The 19,165-nt window shown below is 53.4% G+C and overlaps 4 protein-coding genes across 4 annotated transcripts; 1 reads left to right on the top strand and 3 right to left on the bottom strand.

Moving 5' to 3' along the window:
* Positions 1 to 1,229: 1,229 nt before the first annotated feature.
* Positions 1,230 to 5,375, top strand: J4E93_004456 (uncharacterized protein; the record flags this gene model as incomplete). Its single annotated transcript, XM_049342384.1, has 2 exons — positions 1,230 to 1,238; positions 1,455 to 5,375. 2 exons carry the CDS (start codon positions 1,230 to 1,232, stop codon positions 5,373 to 5,375), a joined length of 3,930 nt encoding a protein of 1,309 aa, XP_049200536.1.
* A 727-nt stretch (positions 5,376 to 6,102) lies between these two features.
* Positions 6,103 to 6,523, bottom strand: J4E93_004455 (uncharacterized protein; the record flags this gene model as incomplete). Its single annotated transcript, XM_049342383.1, has 2 exons — positions 6,103 to 6,408; positions 6,461 to 6,523. The coding sequence occupies 2 exons, from the start codon at positions 6,521 to 6,523 to the stop codon at positions 6,103 to 6,105; spliced, it is 369 nt and encodes a 122-aa protein (XP_049200535.1).
* Positions 6,524 to 7,902: 1,379 nt separating this feature from the next.
* Positions 7,903 to 9,084, bottom strand: J4E93_004454 (uncharacterized protein; the record flags this gene model as incomplete). Its single annotated transcript, XM_049342382.1, has 2 exons — positions 7,903 to 8,562; positions 8,614 to 9,084. The coding sequence occupies 2 exons, from the start codon at positions 9,082 to 9,084 to the stop codon at positions 7,903 to 7,905; spliced, it is 1,131 nt and encodes a 376-aa protein (XP_049200534.1).
* Positions 9,085 to 10,964: 1,880 nt separating this feature from the next.
* Positions 10,965 to 12,749, bottom strand: J4E93_004453 (uncharacterized protein; the record flags this gene model as incomplete). The annotated part of the gene is made up of 1 exon (XM_049342381.1): positions 10,965 to 12,749. One exon carries the CDS (start codon positions 12,747 to 12,749, stop codon positions 10,965 to 10,967), a length of 1,785 nt encoding a protein of 594 aa, XP_049200533.1.
* Between the last annotated feature and the right edge of the window lie 6,416 nt (positions 12,750 to 19,165).

The raw sequence follows: 19,165 nt of genomic DNA, 5'->3' as shown, positions 1-19,165 counted from the left end.
AATTACCCCGCGCGCCATGTCCCAACCTTGCAAAGTACTAAACCTGGTTCTAGCCCAAGCCACAGCAGAGATTCAAGGCTGTTATCAACGCCGCATGACGAGAGAAGGCCTGGCCCACAAAAGCCCTCAAGTACCTCCTCACGTGCGCGCTATTTCACCGCGGCCCGCTTGAAACACCCTGGGATGAAACACCTCTTTTACCCCACACTCTTGTCCAACCATCTCATCTCTAACACTTTCAATCGATACCATACGTGCACCATCTCTCGGCTTTGAGAATCAAGTATGTATGGCTACACCCATGCGGAGAAGAACTATGATACCTCTGGCCGCCCTTGCACCAACAGCATACACCTTGAAACCCTAGAGTCTTCACGCTACGCATATCGGAAGCCAACACGCGTTCCGCTATCAGCGATGCATCACATTGGAAAGACATCACCTTGTATGATACGATCATGAGGAAAGACGTCTTATGCCCTATTGAAATCATATCAGAATGCTGCGTGTAGTGCATTCTTGACAACCCTCTTTTCTTAATTGTGTCACTACGCGATGCGCTAACATTCAACGCGGTGCCACAATATTGGACGCGTTTCGAGCATCGAGAAGATGACGGATGTGCTTGAGAGTAGTCAGCATCTGAATTGGTTTAGGCTCATCGAAAAATTTGTATTCGATAGTGCTGCAGGGCAGGTTATGGTTTGCCCGACAAGAGGCGTTGGATATGCGTGAGAGAACATGTAGTGGTAAGAGTTTGTGAACATGCACATGGGAGTAGAATCGCCATAGCCAGTTCTTTGTATGCGGTGTTGCTATTCTTTGGCCCGGCTACCTAGGTAGTTTGCTGTCAGGGTGAGAGAAAGTCCCGGCGTTGCTGGGCAATGAACAAGGCCCACCCTGACGTCGAGCACGGGTCGCAACTTCCCTACCAACATCAAAAACATCTCAGCACCATCTTCATCCACCACGCGCGTCCCATGGAGTTATAACCATCCCAACCAGCCACCGACCGCATCCATCACTTTTAGACTCCTCGAGTGATCGCGACCATGTCGTCCAATAAGCGGGGCAACATTTTTGACCAGGGGAGGCCCGAAAACCCCTACGAGGATCGCGATGATGTCGCGGATGTGCCCCAGAAGGCGACGGCAGCACAGCTGGCAGCCCGCAAGTAAGTCACCTTCGCCAGCCATCATTGGAGTCTACCCCAGACCTCTCTAGTCACGATGCGCTTTGTCCGTCGCGTGCTGACTCTTTGTCCCCCAGAATCAAGACCGCGAAAGCCCGACGACCAGCAGGCGCCACCTCCGTGAGTACCCCAACCACAACACCACACTCTCCACCGCACCCCCGACGGCTGCGCAAGCATGTCGAACAGCCGCCACACCCCGAAAGGGCGACGCGAGTTGCAACGCAGGATGCAGGCCTTTGCTAACGCACGCGCTCACCAGGGTCTATCACAGAGCGCGAACTTTGGCGCACCACAACAAAACGCCTTTGGCTTCGGTGCCTCAACGCCCGCCCCCGCGAGCAACGGCGCGAACGGCTTCGGCGGCGGCAATGCTTTCGGCGGCGGCGCGACCAACAGCTTCCCGCCCGCGCAGTCCGCTGCCCCGAGCAACAACTTCGCTGCCTCGTCCTTTCCAGCATTCGGAGGGAGCAACCAGGGCACAGGCTTCAACCCTACACCGCCCTCGTCTGCGGGCTTCAACTTCACAGCCGGAGGTGCAAATCCATTCGCGACGGCCAACTCGGGACCCGCGACCAATGGCAGCACGCCTGCGCCCGCATTTGGGGGATCGTCCACGTTTGGCAACAACGACCAGGCGCAGAGCAATCCCTTTGGCGGCCTAGGCCAGAACAACACCACAAGCGCACCCTCATCAGGCGGTATGTTCGGTACTACCAGTTCAACCCCCACAGGCGGTATGTTTGGGGCGTCCAGCGCTGCGCCTACTGGAGGCATGTTCGGAACATCGAGTGCTGCACCATCATCAGGAGGCATGTTCGGTACATCCACCGCCGCTTCTTCCGGTGGTATGTTTGGTACATCCAGCGCTGCGACCTCAGGTGGTATGTTTGGCACATCGAGTGCTGCCCCCGGTGGCATGTTTGGTACCACCAGCGGCGCCCCAAACGCTACGAGCACCTCCGCTCCCGCATCCACACCCTTCACATTCGGTGCCGCACCGACGACAGCCTCGAACACCACGAGTACGCCCGCGACGAGCGGTATCTTCAGCGGATTTGGCAACTCAACACAATCAACGGCGCCTTCACAACCAAGCACGTTCGGTGGGTTTGGTGCCAATGCGCAGAAGGAAGATGCCTCCAAGCAGGCGGCTGCGCCCCAAAACAACATGTTTGGTGGTTTCGGTTCCAACGCACAGAAGACGGAGGGTACCTCGGAAACGCCGAAGCAGAACAACTTCTTTGGAGGCTTGGGTACGAGTGCGCAAGGCACGCCAAATGCTACGGCCACCGCTCCTGCGTCGAATCTATTCAACTTCGGCGCGAGTGCGCAGAAGTCTGACAGCACGACGTCAAGCGCACCTCCGACAAACCTCTTTGGATCTGCTTCATCCAGCAATCCGTTCGCAAACCTCCCGACCGCCGAAAACAAGTCGTCCGGAGCAGCTGCACCAACCAACCTGTTCAGCAGCCTCAAGAAGCCTGAAGAGTCCGGCAGCAGCCCTTCTGCCGATACCCCCAAGTCCAACCCGTTCGCGGCACTTCCCAAGCCAGCCGACACACCTACCACTACAGGAAGCAGTTCAGGTTTCAGCATATTTGGTGCCAACAAGGATGCGGGCGCAGCAACTGTGAAGGCTCCCGAAGCACCAAAGTCAAATCTATTCCAGCCGTTCAGCACACCACAGCCAGCGAAGACAGCCGACGTGGAGAAGTCTCAAGGTGGCATGTTCACTGCTGCTCAGCCCAAAACCAGCTCTGGCCTCTTTTCCCAAACGTTCCAGCCCGAGAGCAACAATTCCAGCAATTTGTTCAAAAAGCCGCAGTCAAGCTTTGCCCCGTCATCAACATCAGCATCAGAAACGCCCAAGGCTGCACCTGAGGCTTCCAATCCTTTTGCCTCCTTGCCCAAACCTTCGACAGACCGTCCCAACTTCTTCAGCGCTTCGAAGGAACCCTCGCAACCCTCCCCTGCGCCGGCCACATCGATCTTCAACGGTACCACCCCTGAGTCGACTGGAGAATCGCAGGCGCCTGAAATGCCCAAGGTTCCCAAGGTGCACGTCCCCAAAGACTGGGCTGTTCCAGGTGCCGTTCGCGCGCAGAGCAGCGATGGCCTACTGAAGCAGATATCCGATCTGACTGCTCAACTGCAAATGTTGAACGAAAAGTACCGACAACAGCTGAGCAACCTTCCTCCCACGGCAGACTGGTCGAGTGTGTCCCTTTGGCACTACCAGCATGCGGTCGACATTAAGAAGAAGATCGACAACGTGAAGAAGCAACGTGCAGCCGGACGAGGTATCACCGGCAATGAATCAAGCTTGTCCACGAAGCGCAAGGTCAACGATGACAGCCACGAAGTCCGCGATCCATCCCCTTCCAAGCGAGCTCGTGCGACGGAAGTATCTTCTGGTCCGACTCCGCAGCTCTCGGCTTCTACACCGAAGCTCAATGCCCCAGCTACGGCGACATCAAACATGTTTGCCAAGGCGATCGGAAACAAGCCATCTGCACCTGCGGCAGCGTCATCGACAAGCCTGTTCGCCCCAAAGACAGCTGAAAAGCCCGCCACCGAGCCCTCGCAACCAGCTGCATCAAGTACCGGTTTCGGTTTCAAGCCCTCAGTTCCCACCACTAACGGTGCAGAAACTGCGGCAGCCCCATCCGGCTTCAAGCCAAGCTTCGGTGCTTCCTCCACCAGTACATCGGGCTCTACTGGCTTCAAGCCGAACTTCGGCAGTGCTCCAGCAGGCGGCTTCATGGCTCAGTTCACCAAGACCGCGAAGACTTACGAGGAACTCGCCGCAGAACGCAAGAAGAAGGCTATGGACGAGGACTACGATTCGGACGATGAGACCAAGGAGGAGTGGTCTGCCAGGTACGACAAAGCTGAGGCTGAGCGCCTCGCAAAGGAGAAGGAGATTGCTGCCTCGACTAAATTTGTGTTACCTGGTAGTGCTTCTGGCAGTACTTCACCCAAGGAGAATCCGTTCACTGGACTTTTGAAGCCTAAGAGCGGAGTTTCCACTCCCAAAGCTCCCAGCCCGGCGCCGTCTACAGGCAGTCAATCGGTCTTCAACGCCTCCACGTCGCAAGCATCATCCCCCAATATCTTCGGCCACCTGTCAGGTCCTTCTTCCAGCAACCAGGAAGAGTCGGATGACGACGACGGCGAACAACGAGACAATGCTGGTTCAGCAGAGCCGCCCTCGCCTCCGAAGCGCTCGGTCGATGCATCGGAGACCGAATCTGAAGATACCCAGCAGCACAAGCAGGAAGAGTCAAGTTCCAAGGGCAGCTTGTTCTCACGGATCACCAGGGATAACGATTCCGAGGCAGAGAAGGAGAACAGTGGCGCCTCTTCTCTGTTTGGGCAGAGTAACGGTACTACAACTCCTTCCAACAAACCTTTCCAGTTCTTCGATTTCGGTGCTGCGTCCAAGACCGCGCCGCCAAAGACCGACACATTTGCCGGCGATCAGACTTTCAAGGCGGGTACTCCGATCAAGTTTGGCGGAGCTCCTGCTACTGAGAAGAAGGACGCTGCACCCAAATTCAACTTCCAGCCTGCTACGCCTGGTGCTGGCGAGTTCTCCACAACGCCGGCGAAACCACCACCCAGCTCGATCTTCAACTTCGCTCCCTCCACAGGTGGATCTTCGCTTTTCGCTCCATCAGGCGGCAACTCTGTGACCTCGTCTGTATTCTCTTCGCGCGCAAACACGCCTCTCTCTGAAGCTGGCGATACCAGTGCCGCGTCTGCAGCAGAAGATGACGAAGAGGGCGGCAAGCAAGAACAGATCGACTTGACCAAGTTGACTGAAGATGAGCTCAATACTTACGACATTGTCTTCCACACCGAAGTCGTACTCGCCAAGCACCAGGAGGGAGAGAAGGGCTGGACAAACATAGCAAAGGGCCCGCTCTGGATCCTCAAGGACAAGCAGACGGGCAAGTGCTCTGTGCGTGTGCGCATTCCGAGTGGTGCCACCCCGGTCAACTACCAGATCCTACCTGCGCTGCCTGCCACCGTCACTGGCGGTAGCAAGAAGATGGTCATGGCGACCAAGCCTGCCAAGGAAGGCGGACTCCAGTCTGTTCTTTACGCAGTCAAGACACCTGAGATTGCACAGGAACTCGCAGCGAAGTACACAGAGTGTGTACCTAAATCGCAGTAAGCGAACTTGTCCATGTCGACATTCGTACCCATCCTACGAACCGTGGGGTTGAGCGTCTAGTTCATCACCTGCATCCACGGATTCGATCACTTTGTTTGCATTAGTTTGTCCACCTTACCCCTGTTTCCGTTGACACCTCCATACATCTGTACCTATACATTCCCACAAGATTGGCGACATTGTTTGTTTTTCCCCCAGCGACTACCTTCTTCATTCCCCCTTTACTTCGGGCTTGTTGGAACATCATCACAGAGAGATGAACATTGCATAGTAATGGCGTTGGTGGCAAGGAGCCCCTCTTGATTTGTTCTTTTATGCGAAGCGACGATGGATGGAAAAATGGGATCTTGATCTTCATGTAGTATACTATGAGCCTTCTTCCTTAATATGCATAAGCGCATTAGTCGCGCGATCTTCCGAACACATTTTGGAGACGTTCACATGCATGACTACGTGTAACTGTGGTGCTTCCACTGACTGAGGGGGTAACCACTACCGTGGACTCAGATCATAGTTGCTTCGCACAGCCCCGCAAGCTGGCCCCGGGTCCTCTGCCTCCACTTCCCCTTTCGCTATTTTCTCTTCCAGGATTCTTCGTTCCTCGTTGAATCGATCTATCTCTGCCATACGCTCGTTCTTCGTACTTGGAGGTGGTAAGACACCAGGGAGTGGATTGAACCATTGTCTAGAGAAGATATCAGCTTATTGCCACGTCATGCAGCAACACTTACTCTTTCGGCGTATTCCTGCCGTCCACGCCACGAAAGCGATCTTCAGTCGTCTGACTCCAGTCGTGTCGATCAAGGTACGCCTTCAACAGGAACGGTGACATGGGCTGTGCATCATAGACCTCTATGCCATTTGGCTCGTCATCCGGTGCTGGCATCCTACGGAGGGTCCTGCAGATGCCGTCGCAGCCTATTTGGCGGAAGCACTTGAGATCTGCTGGGCGCTTCATCGTTGCGGAGAACTCGGCGAGCGCAGCTCTGGCCTTGGACGGGTCTGCAGGGCCCGCTTCGTGGACGCCGGCCTTCTATGGATAGGGTTAGGTTTGCCTGTGTTGAACATCTGGTTGGTTGGCCTACGCTCTGTTCAGGCGATGATGAACCTTGTACCTGCGGGGGTGGATGAGGTTGTGGTGCAGACATGCTGGTATGTAAGATTATCGATGCTGTTGAACGCAGAGATGAGGGGCGTTGCTGTGCATGTATGTATTATAGCCTGCGTGAACAACGGTGATCAGGCTAATACCAGTGTAATGCTGACCTTGAGAAGAAGTTCTAGGCTGCGAGTTGAAGTTATTGCGGCACAGGCGCACAAATGAGGGGATTGTATTGGCTTTATGTGGGCAGTGCTTACTTTCTTGCTGAGTATGACGTAAATGGCAGTACGGGTAAACTACCTTGTGCATGTTTGCATCAAGTAGCTACCTGATCGCGACGAGACAATGTCATACAAGTATTCGCAAGTTCGCTGGCATGCATACACGAAGATACACTTCCTGTACCATACTACTTGGCCTTCCTTCCTTGCTCATCTCGTCTCCTCACTCCCGCAATGAAGCTCTCAGTTGTGGTATACGCCAGTGCGTTTTTCCTCTTCTCAACAGCCACGCAAGAACAAGTGAGTGCATCTAGAAACACCCACGCATCATGCGTATACTCTTGTACTGAAGCAAACGCTGTAGTCTCTCCGCGAAGTACTCCGATCTCTCAATACAGAAACAAACGGTATGACCATGCTAGGACAAGACGGAGTCCTTCGGAGGCTCAACCCTGCTCACGACACTGTCATGGACTACGTTCAACTCTCGCCACGGCACCTAGCCGAGTACGTCGCAAAGTACCCACCCGAGGCGCGTGAAATGTGGGCGGGTATCGATGGACGCGCAGTTACGTCTGAAGCACAGCTGTGGGCTGTCCCGAACGACGTCATGCCCCGAGACCCAAGCGCCTTGGTTACTGTACCGCATACCAGTTCGCTGTTGAAGAAGCAGGAGAACAGCTGCCGAATATGGACCTGTACAGAGGACGATGAGTGCAAGGCTGAACACCCCGGATGCAATTCATGCGATGAATACTATGAGTGTGTTGGGGGATCAGGAAGTTGTTCCAGGCTCGTTAGGTGCGATGATACTTTGCCTAGCATCGAGTGAGCAGCTGAATCTGTCACTCACAACGATGGTATTACTATGTCTAAGTAGCTTTGTCTTCGTGCGGTGTTAGGAGCGTGTATAGCACCTCATACAAGAAAAATACCGAACGGGTCTAGAGCCTACATCGACGTTAGATCTCCTACTTTGCATGTTTTTATGTTAATGTAGGCTGTAACCACAAAACCGTAGGCTGCAGACCTGTTCAGTGTTTCCCTATGTTAACGTGGAAGGGTACTGCGAGTGTGTTGCATACGTCGATGATCTGGGAAATGCCTTGATTCGGCCCTGCTTCGCGGAATTGGGTATATACTCGGGACCAAAACAAATTACCTACAGCCAATCTTCCCCTTCCCCTCAAAGAAACGGCTCAAATTACTCCAAAACCCTACTCTCTCCATTCTTCATACCCTGAAAGTGCACATCTTCAAAGACATCGCCATCTTGTGCTCTGGCCTCCTTCAACGCATCTTCCACTGTCCATACTTTTCTGCGTAGGAACCAGCTTATTAGCCCTCCTCCCTTTTTCACCTCATCATGTGTCGCGACCCAGTACTTTGCTCGGAGTATGCGTTGTGCGAGGATGCCGTTCTTCGCACCGAGGTTGAGCTGCTGGGCAGAGGATATAGAGACATCGTGGAGGCCGTGTAGGAAAGCGAGGGTGTGTAGTGGTGGGTCGGCTGTAGCGATTGGGCTGAGGGCTTCGTGGGGGATGCCGTGTGGTGTGTAGATGACACATTCCGCTTCTTCGCCGTTGATGTTAGACGATAGTTCTTCCGCTCCATCGCCATTTATACTAAGTGTAGAGAGACGCTTCTTAGGCGTCGCTGTCGACAGGAAGGGATGCGTGGCGAAGGTTATTAGGAGCGCGGAGTGGAGGTAAAGAGAGTCGCCGGACGCTGTAAGTCGCGATATGCTGAGCCATGAGGGGAGCGGCGAAAGACTGTAGTCGTGCCAGTCGGAGTGGTCGGCGAAGGTGGGTGTTGTTATCACGGTGCGAAAGTGGTTCCAAGAGGATATGAGGTTGGCGGCTTGCTGTGATGCTTGTTAGCCCAGGACCCTTCATCTCTTCGTATGAGAACATACCTCTGTCGCGAGCACGGGCACATCACGATGAACCTCCAAAAGCGTCTCTTTATGGCAGTGGTCGGTGAATTCATGGCTGACAGCCACACAGTCCACATAACTCTCCTCGTCTACCTCTTCCACCTTCCTCTTTTTGCTTCTTCCTCTGCCTAGTCGCAGTCCTCCAGCCATTATTTCCACCTGCCGTGCTAACTCCTCCACCTCAGCGATACTCTTCACAGCGCTCTCCGTCGCGTGGAATTGCTGGCTGAACCATTTTGCGACATCGCTCTGCCCACCGACGAACCACGGATCTATCAAGACATTGTAGTATACCCGGCTCCCGTGTTTGACGGCATTTGCTGGACGCGGTATCTGAAGAAGCCAAGACGAATCGGCGTTCAGGTGGTGGAGGATGGGCCGGCGCGTTGCGAGCGCGCGAACGACGGCGTCGCGAATCTCGAGGTGGAGTTGTGAAGATGGCTCATCCATGTTTCGTGTGTGTCGTGATGTGTTCGCGCTGATTCTACGGTTGCGCTAGATGGACGCGCCGGATTTGCGCATTTCAGGGCGACATCTGGCGCGTTGAATGTCGATACAGATGCGACGAAAGGGCGCTAGTGGAGGCTGGGGAAATCGTGGCGATGACGCACGGGCGACAAGGAAGGCCCTCGTTGCTTCACTCCATCGTCACAACTTCAGCCTTGCGATATTTGGGCAGTCACCTCACGACTGCTTTTTGCATCTGTGTCAACGACTGCATTGGGTTATTCTGGTCTTGGAGCGACGATATTATCACATGGGCCCGGCCATAAGGATGGTTCCTCGATCGAATGAGTCTTCGTCGCCCATCAACTTTACCGCAATCTTCGCGCCAAAATCCAGGACGGGAAGGTTTTGTTCCCATCAGAACTGCGAAAGTCGAGTTTTCTGGTCTGTTTCTTGGTGCAGATTCTTACGCTCTGTATAACGAAACCACAACTGGTCGCATCCTTATGGACTCACGGACTACCATTTCGATGATATGGCTAGCTCTGTTACATGTCTAGGACCGAAGACGCAAAAGGACGTCGACCCGAGTTACCGTTGATGGCACTTTGTGGGAGACTTTCTCTTGAACTTTTCATCTCTCTCATCTGATGGAAGCTTGTAGGCATCATCAGTGTCATTGATATTGAGTTTGCAAGAGACGGAAAGAACGGGGATCAGCAAACCGATGACTGACCAGAAGTTGCAGTCCAATGCCAAAAAGCCACTACACCCCCCTTCCACCAGCTATGTCAAACGCTTGTCGCGCTGAATGGCGCGCCATCCTCTCCACTTTCTGCCGTAAGGCATTACCCTATGGAGGTATTCTACTGACCTCTCTCGATCTTCCTGGCTAATTTGATCGCTGAAGAGAATGTGAACTCAAGCCATCTCCTAGTGTTTTTCTTACTAGTCCACTTGTTGAGTCCCGCGTACTTTGTCTAGACTTGCCGTCCAGCCGATAAAATTCAGCGAGTATTGGCTACACCCTAGCACATACAAGTCTTTGCTACAACCGATGACAACGAACAGTGTTTATCCAGGCCATCGCGTGCAGTCATCCATCCCGCTCTATCGACTAGCCGAACAAGTCTCTCAACATGAAAGCTTGCTTGGATGAGTAAGTACTGAGCATGTCGGCGCCAAATGTCGGTCATTCGTCGCATACCTAGATATACGGCGTCAAGCCCAGTGTCTTATCGCAGGATTCGACGGAAGCTATCATGCGCGCATTTCACGATGCATAATCGTGGGTTGACGATGTGAAAGAAAAGTTCGCGCGCACTGATACGAGATAGACTATCGATTGCGCGGGAAGACTGCCGAATGCGGCAACGTCGCTGGTAACACGAGTACGGGGTTGCATAGATTGATTGTACGTGCATAAGCGCGGTGTTGGCTCTCTTGCGCCAGCCTGTGCTAGTAGGTGAGAATCATTGTGCAAGCAGTGTTGACTGACGTCATTGGTACTTGAAGGTTTGGGCTCGATGACATTGTTAGTACTTCAACGCCACCCACAAGATACTCACAAGGAAAGATGAGCAAGCACTTTTGAAGGAGTGACAAAAGTTGGTCATCATTTCTGTCTACTACTACTACTAAACTCGTACCCGTCGTAACCATTCTATACCAGTTGTTCGTTCAATATAAACAGTTGAAGAAGAAAATCCAAACGCGTGAAAACCATGATAAAGCAGAACTAAAACGCTGGAGCTATGCAAGGCGAGGGAATGAAGGCTCCAAGACAGAAGAGCTACAGCATTTGTTTTGCCGTCAAAACACCTAGACCGCCCAAAATCTTTGCTTGATAAGTGAAGAGAATCTGCTCAAGCTACCTGAGTAGCTTAGTAGTGGGGGTAGGCGACGTAGCCGGTGGGCTGGGGGGTCACCTTCGAGGACGAAGGAGTGTTCACGGGGTAGTGAGCCGCCGAGCTTGAAGGGGTGGCAGCGGGATACTCCTTAGTGGACGAGGAGGGGGTGGCAGCTGGGTACTCCTTGGTGGAAGACGAGGGAGTGGCAGCCGGGTAGCCCTTGGAGGAAGAGGGGGTAGCAGCCGGGTACTCCTTAGTGGATGACGAGGGAGTAGGGTACGCGGTGGGGTAGGCCTTGGAGGAGGAGGGAGTGTGGATCGGGTAAGGCGCGGACGAAGCACTGTAGTGGATCGAGCTACCGGAGGAAGGGTAGGGAGGCTTGACCTCAGAAGAAGGCTTGGGACCAACAGGGTAGGGCTTGGTGGAAGCTGAGGGCTTGGGGCCGACTGGGTAAGGCTTTCCAGAAGACGATGGCTTAGGGGCCTCCGAGTAGTGCTCCGCAGGAGTTGACGGCTTCATACCCTCGGGGTAGGCAGAAGGGGCTGGGCCGGGAGTGTAAGCTCCACCGACAGTGACGGTCTTGGTCTCGACTACGTGCTCGGTCTTGGTGACAGTGACCTGAGCAGGGCACTGAGGAGCGGGAGGGATACCAGCAGGGTAGGTTGGCTTAGGGGCCTCAGGAGTTCCAGCGGGGTGAGTCTCAGCGGGGTAAGTAGGCTTGGGGGCCTCAGGGGTGCCTGCTGGGTAGGTTGGCTTAGGAGCCTCAGGAGTTCCAGCGGGGTGAGTCTCGGCTGGGTGGGATGGCTTGGGAGCCTCGGGGGTGCCAGCTGGATACGTGGGCTTGGGAGCCTCAGGAGTTTCAGCAGGGTAAGTGGGCTTGTGGGCCGAAGGAGTCTCAGCTGGGTAAACGGGCATGTCAGATGTGGGCTTTGAGCCGTGGATGGTCGAAGTCACGGTGACAGTGGAGTAGGTTGGGGTCAAGTAGGTCGAGTAAATGACGCTGGAGTGCTCTCCGTGGCCAACAGAGGTGCTGCATGGCACCCAAGCTGTGTGGGTGGAGGTGAGCGTGGTCGTGATGTCGCCGTGGGGGTACTCAACAGCCGATGAAGGCTTAGGAGTAGGCTTGACGTAACCAGTTCCGTAGGAAGAGGCGTGGTAGACTGGGGTGGAGGCACTGTAGGCTGGGTGAGATGCGCTGTAGACAGGCTTGGAGGCACTGTAGATGGGAATTGAAGCGTGGTAGACCGGAGTGCTTTCGGCGGGCTTGGAAGCACTGTAGACGGGAACAGAAGCGCTGTAGACAGGAGTAGAGGCGTGGTATGCGGACGAGCTCACTGCAGGAGTCGACGCGCTGTAGGCCGGGGTGGAGGCGTGGTAAACCGACGAGCTCTCAGCTGGCTTGGAAGCGCTGTAAATGGGAGTAGACGCGCTGTAAACCGGGGTGGAGGCGTGATAGACCGACGAACTCTCAGCGGGCTTGGAAGCACTGTAGGCGGGGACAGACGCGCTGTAGACTGGGGTCGAAGCATGGTATACTGATGAGCTTGCGGCGGGAGTGGATGCGCTGTAAGCGGGAGGGGTGGATGCCTCGTAGACCGGTGTGCTAGCTGGGTAGTGAACCTCACTGCTGGGCGTGGATGCTTCGTACGGCTTGGAAGAGGGAGTCGAGACGTGGTAAGCACTGGGAGTGGATGCTTCATACGGCTTTGAAGAAGTTGGTGCAGGCTGGTATCCAGTAGGGACAACCGCTGAGTAGCCGTATTGAGGCATGGCCAAGGCCGAGCCGACGAGGGTAGCAGCAACGTAAGAGTAACGCATCTTGATGGTATTGCTGATTTGAGTCCTAGGTGATTGATCCGGAAGTTGTCGAGATGGTATTAGGTATTAGAAGGCTATTGTGAGGACACTGTAGCGAGTGTTGGTGTAGGAAAACTGGAGGAAAGCGAAGGTGATGGTTGGTGGATGAGTATGATAGTTGAGATGGAACGAAAGTTATATACAGTAGTCTCCAGAGTCTATACGCTTCCATGATTGCTGACGTCGATGCCGTCTCCACTTTGTCAACACGAAGTAACATCTCGCCATGTGAAGGGCTCCGCTCTACGTACGAGCTGTCGATAGCGTGAGCAGCCCGACAGTAGCATCAGCGAAAAAAACCGCAGGGGTTGAGCGAGTAGAGGCACAGCCCTACCGCACAGTGATGCCGGCGCTGCCGGGATGAGCGACCGTTGTGGGCTATATTTGCATCGCGCTTTGGCTGTTTCCAGACTAGCGTGCGGCTGTCATCCACTCACGGCACCCGGAGCGCGTATCGCATCACCCTCATCTCAGTCCAGCCCATCGTCCGTCAGACCTCAACAACAGCCGTTCGCGACCTTCGCGCATTCGGAGACACTGCCGGTGTTGGCTACGCTGCCCACGTTCCGCTCCCAAAGATAGCCGGCCACGTTCCTGAAGATCCACCAGGGCCGTAGCCTCGGGCGACCCACGAGCCGGAGCCTGAATTTTCCAGATGTCTACTACCAGCCACCGTGGAGGCTATACCCGATCGGGTCTTTGATAACAGACCCTCGGTGATTCGGATGAGTATTGCATTATCGCCCTTCCTCATTGCGCTGTCAATACTTCCTTACTCCATCGCCAGCGACGCCACATGTGCTGACTTGCAGTTACGAGGTGTCGGCTTTACCCTCCAGGGTTATCTACGCGAAGAACAAGCAATCCATGGATGCGCTGATGGTCTGTGGCGTCCGACCTGGCATGAATGTTGCACCGCTGACCCAAGTCTCTATGCACAGGAGTGTCGTCCGTTATGCTCACTAGCGAATGCGGCAGAAAACGTTCTATGCCGCGTCCCAAGAAGCTATGTGACTGAACCTGCAGTACTCTGCGCAAGTAGAGCCGTGTGCGCACTGACACGAGATGCAAGCGTTGGGTTGGGCGAATGCCTCCCCCCTCCACCACGCTACTCGTATTTTCCAATCGACAGCCACTAGGATCACTACCTCCACGAATATACCGGGCTATTAGGAAGGCTCGGCTATATAGCATATCAGCCACATACATCACACATCGAATTAGTGCTGGTTGTGCCCACAACTCGACTTGCCTCCGCTCTTTGTTGAATCTGGTGGAAGCTTATTTCTCTCAAGCTTCTCACAGATCATAGCAAGCAGAGTACCTCAGACGACAAAATCCTGCACAGGTCTGCAGACTACACTATGATAGTACGAACGAATCGGAAGATCTGGCGTCAATGTAGGCCCCAGGTTTTTCGTTTGTTCCTTGATTGAGCTGGGTACTTCTGTTACCAGAACATTCGAATGCACCGGTGGATCTTGTCTGGCGCCTCAGCGATGCCGTATAGGCCGTTCGCAAACACGGCCGCTGTCATTTACGTTTGACTTCGTCTTCATGGCTTGCAGGACTAGCTTCATCGCAACGAATGCAAACTTACAACAATGTTTTGTGAAAACAGCGGATTTGCCCAGACAGCCATCTGTATCCATACCGAAGTTGGACGAGAACATCCTGCTGATCATAAGCTCAACCCGGATGTCCATACCAGCGTACCTTCTCCGAGTTCGCAAGAGGAATATGGTCTGCATGCAATTTTCGTCATGGCGTGGGTAAAATGTCGTGATCATTGTCAACTCAGCGCACTATCATGCGATATTTTGCTGATACGAGCATCAGCATGGTCATCCCACCGAAGAGTGCCATTATTAGCATCGGATGGCGGTCCAGCCACACTAGGCTATCGCTCTAGATCCAGGTCTCGATACTGTCCAGCGCACAGCAACAGGCCGTTGGTACCCAGCTCCCACGAGGGAACTACAGCCAGACTGTCACCATATTAGAGCATGAATGTGATAAAGGCTTTGTAAAACCTGCACTATTATCTCCAGGTGCAGCGAAGCTGTGAGATTAAAGCATGTTGGGCTCAGGACAGGGCTTAATTTGGCAGCTCGGCACTATCAAGACTTGGGCTGGTAGCGATGACGACGGGCCCGGTGTCCCCGCGAGAGGCAGAAGCAATAGCCTGAGGCTACAACACACTCGCTAATTTCGGAGAAACAGTCACTACCGTTGCAGCATGCCGAACACACGGGACAAAGACTATTTCTCCAACTTTGCAGTCCTTATTGATCACGTAAGAGGCAGCGACGGTTGACTTGATAAGATTCACCAAAGGTGGGCGGCGCTCAGATTGTCTACTCCTAGCGCCTACATCAGCGTCATTCTGTCTGTCGTCCGCATCCATCTCTTTCAAGGAAACACTGAGCAGGTCTGCAGCTTACATTCATATGAAGATATGCAAAGTAGGTAATCTAACGTCAACGAAGGCTCTGGCGTGTCAAGTTACGAAGCAGGCGTTGGTGCTATTATTCGCTCAGCCAGGATCTCCACAGCTGCTCCAAGGCTGTCCAATACCGCCATAGCTGGGTAGTCATGCGCGAGAGCACATAAGGTCCAGTGAAGATCATTACACAAAGCTGGTAGCTCATCATAGCGTCCATCGTTCATGCAGCTGAAGATGAACGTGAGACAAGTATGAACTTCAGTCTCGAACGCTTCGAGAAGTGGGGCTGAAGGTATACGCGAGGTTGTTGTAGCTGCTGCACGTGGTTCGCAATGAGACTCAGTGAGTGTGAGATCTGGTGCACTGTCCCAAACAGCATCAGTGAACATATCCTCGCATGCGATGTGTGTAGGTAAGCTCGGCATCACTGGCGCCTCTAAGCCATGCTTAAGGCAGGACCCTCCTTCTTCGTCATCTGAAAACCCTTGTTGGCGTCCATCCAGGGGTTTCCCAAACCCCCGGTAATCAGCAAAGCCGAAAGAGTCTCCTGAGGAAGACGGGCTGGGCCAAGACAGCTGTTCCTCTTCGACCGTGGACAAAGGCTCAGATGCAGGCACGAGCTGAGTAGCGAATGTCAGCCGTGGAAAGCGACGCTGGAGGTGAGACAGATTGCTGGAGTACAGCCCAAACGGTAGACACTGTTGACGCACAACTGATTGGCTCTTAAGATCGGGCTGTGGCAGTGCTGGTGGTTGGGCAATACCTGATGCGAAATCAGACCAGCATCTGCTCGGACAAGGGTCATCTCGTAGCGATAGCTGGGAATTGCAGCCTTGATCATCTAGATCGAGGCAGCTGTATTCCTTCAGCTCAGCTGAGTCGTAATCTTTATCATCGGGGATGTCTCGGTGAATCACCGGACGCGCTGGGTATTCTTCCATCGATAACAGTTGGTTGAAAGCGGTATAAGCGATGCACTTGTGCGTGTCAGCATCGACATATGCTATTTCAGAGTACCGAGGTGGTGACAAACCTGGTTTGTCGTTTGTCTCCGATGTCTCAGAGACATTGTCGCTGTCACACACATTCGAGACATCGTCCGAAAGAGGTGGGTACAGCTGCCGGCCATATGCAACAAAGGCGTCCATATCTGGTGAAGTGGTAAACAAAGTATCTGGAAGGGCCGGTGGTTCTTCCGTGCTGTTGCCAAAGCCATCTTCCACGTCGAACATGTCTGCATCGACAAGCTCATCTATGAGCTCAAAGATATCCTTTGCCGTGGGATATCTCAACGATAGACTGAAGTCATCATACTTATCAGCGAGAACAAAATCTTCTCCCGGCACACAACGAGTACCTCGCTTGTTGTCCAAACAGGTACACTCGCCATCATGGCAATCGCCAAGGAAGCACGCAGTTGCGCGATAAAGGTCTTCGATATCGCGGTCGCATTCGACAGTCAAAGAGCAGGTGATGACGTTACGAAGATCATCTCGTCCCGGAAGAAAAGAACGAGTAGTAGCATGTCGGAGGACGGGGTCGTGCTCGAGTTGCCAGGGCTCCTCGGTAGCTGTATTCCCCGTGGTGGCCGACTGGGAAAGTTGCGTCAAAGACCGACCTGGACGTCTACATGTGAGCTCAGAAATGGTATATCGATCTTCTGAAAAGACCGGATAGGCGTCGGAGCCCAACGCAAGTGATCCATCATCGTGTAGTTCATGCACCGCCAGTGATGGTCGAAGCTTCAGATCACTGCTATCGAGAAGATCTGGAGTCAGCAAGCGTTCCGGATGGTCTGACAGTGGATTTGTTACTGGCTCAGGCGTAGAGTCAGTAGCGAATACACTGCGAAGAGCTAGATCTTCGTCGCTAGCATTCGGAGTCTCTGCATCGAAGAGCAGCTCCAAATACGCAGGAGCCCTGCAGAAAGACGCGCAGGCCGGCTGCTTGTCCTCTTTGACTAGCTCCAATGTAGTGATAGTCGACATTGTCCGGGTCTTTGCTATCGATGATGACTCATTGACTCTTCCTGCAACGAAATCGAAGGAATCGATGCCCTTTAGCAGAGGCGTTGTAGACTGCTCGGTTGCTCCAGATTCCCACTGCTCTGCCAAGACTTCGTCGGCGTCAGTAACTTCTGCAAAGATATCCAGGTAGTCATTTCCATTTTCCGTCTCCTCTATAACAGATGTAGAGGTATATTGACGTAAAGGTGTAAGTGACTCAAAGGTCGAAGGCAATTCAAATTCTTCAAACCGAGGAGGAGTCAGCCGTCTACCAGAGGCGCTTGCATGTCGAGGCGCAACCGAAGAACTCATGGTATCGAGTTTGGCTTATATATTAGGATATCGACGCGGAAATAAATTCGAGATCGCGTTTTCATTGATCAACGGGATCAGATGCAGGACGGTACTCTATGCGCAAGGGTGCTGATGGCGTCTGGGACCAAGCAAGCTCTCGAGTCTCGTAGAGTGATAAAGGATTAGACGAAAACATGAGAGGATCTCGTATACTTCCATTGAACATGCACGTTGTGTAGTCTTCAAAAGTGCACTGTATAAAATATCAGGGTTGTTGTTATTAGTACCACAACATTGTTTTGCGACACTCTTGAGCTATCTCGTTGCGGAATATGAACTGAAGTATGGATACAAGCGAAACAAAGATAATTCGATGCGCAATCGATCTCCATGCACGAAAACCAGCGTTGACGATGGCAGCGATAGCAGAGCCTACAAGTTGATTTGCAGCCCTGGAGCACCCTTGACGGGTCGCCTTTCGGCCCTCCATATCCGCAGTGCCAACCTTTATATAGAAGCTCTCGGCAAAGACAATAACACGAACGAGCGCATCGAGCCGCTCCTTCAAATCGCCCTCAGGAGGGCTCTTGAACATCTTGCCAGGTAGCAGGATAGATACGGTAGTGCCAGTGTTCCCTTTCACATCCTGAGACAGCTTCCGGTTCGAGACAGCCGCTCAACAACACGGTGCAAGGTATTTATACGCCAGCGCAGATGAAGTGCAATACGAGGCTGGAGCCAAACGTATAGCTCGGAAAGTCTTCCCACACTGACGCGTCGCGGTAACTTCTTAGCGAATCTCCACCAATTTGATGCCAGGTGTTGATGAGCTAGGTTTGGCTTTGCGCGCCTGGTGTTGTAAGAGCTCTCATGTTTGCCAATAGCTGCAGGCTCCAAGTTCACATCTCCGGGCTTCTTCTTCAGCTGCAGAAAAGGCTTTAGGATTTTTCCTTTTCTCTTGTCTGAGCGTATGCTTTTCCCATTCTTTCATCACTTGCAACGTCGCCACGACAAGTGCCGGATCCACAGTCGTCTGACGTATGTAGACAGATTCATCAGGGGCATAACCTCCGCTTGCGTCGACATGTCCATCCCAGAAGCAGTGATCTGCCACGATACCACCATACAGCGGATCAGGATTGCTCCCTATCGCAGCGAAGAGCGCATGTCTCAGCGTGTCGTATCGTGAACCGTGGATGGAGGAAACCTTGGTGCTTGTAACCCACATATACGCACGTCCGTCTGGACCGATGAAGCGCAGTGAGTCGTAATTGAGCGCATGCACGTAAGTTGTCAGAATGGATCTTGCGTTTGCGCCACCTTGAAGTAAGACTTCCGACTTTCGTAAATTGGTCCTGGGGTCCAGCTTCAGTTCGTAAGACCATGCGGTCTGCTGTGACTTCGGTACCTTCTTTCCTGACTCCATCGGCTCCTCGGGGCATGCCATTGTCCACGAGAATTTGGGACTGCGGAAGCTGCCAGTCGTGCTTTTGAATTTGAATGTAAACGCTGGTGGGACAGGATTGCGTGCATGTTCAGAGGGGCGTATTGTTCGCCATGCACACGACTCTGGCGTGTCCAGCCAGCTGGACCCGGATGACCGTTTGCTTTCCTGGTAGGCATGTAGTGTA

This window comes from Alternaria ventricosa (genome assembly GCF_023758065.1).
Source record: "Alternaria ventricosa strain BMP 2768 chromosome Unknown scaffold_6, whole genome shotgun sequence".
NCBI classification, from domain to species: Eukaryota; Fungi; Ascomycota; class Dothideomycetes; order Pleosporales; family Pleosporaceae; genus Alternaria; species Alternaria ventricosa.
The sequence above is the reverse complement of the archived record's forward strand: the minus strand, read 5'-3'. Positions and strand labels throughout refer to the sequence as shown.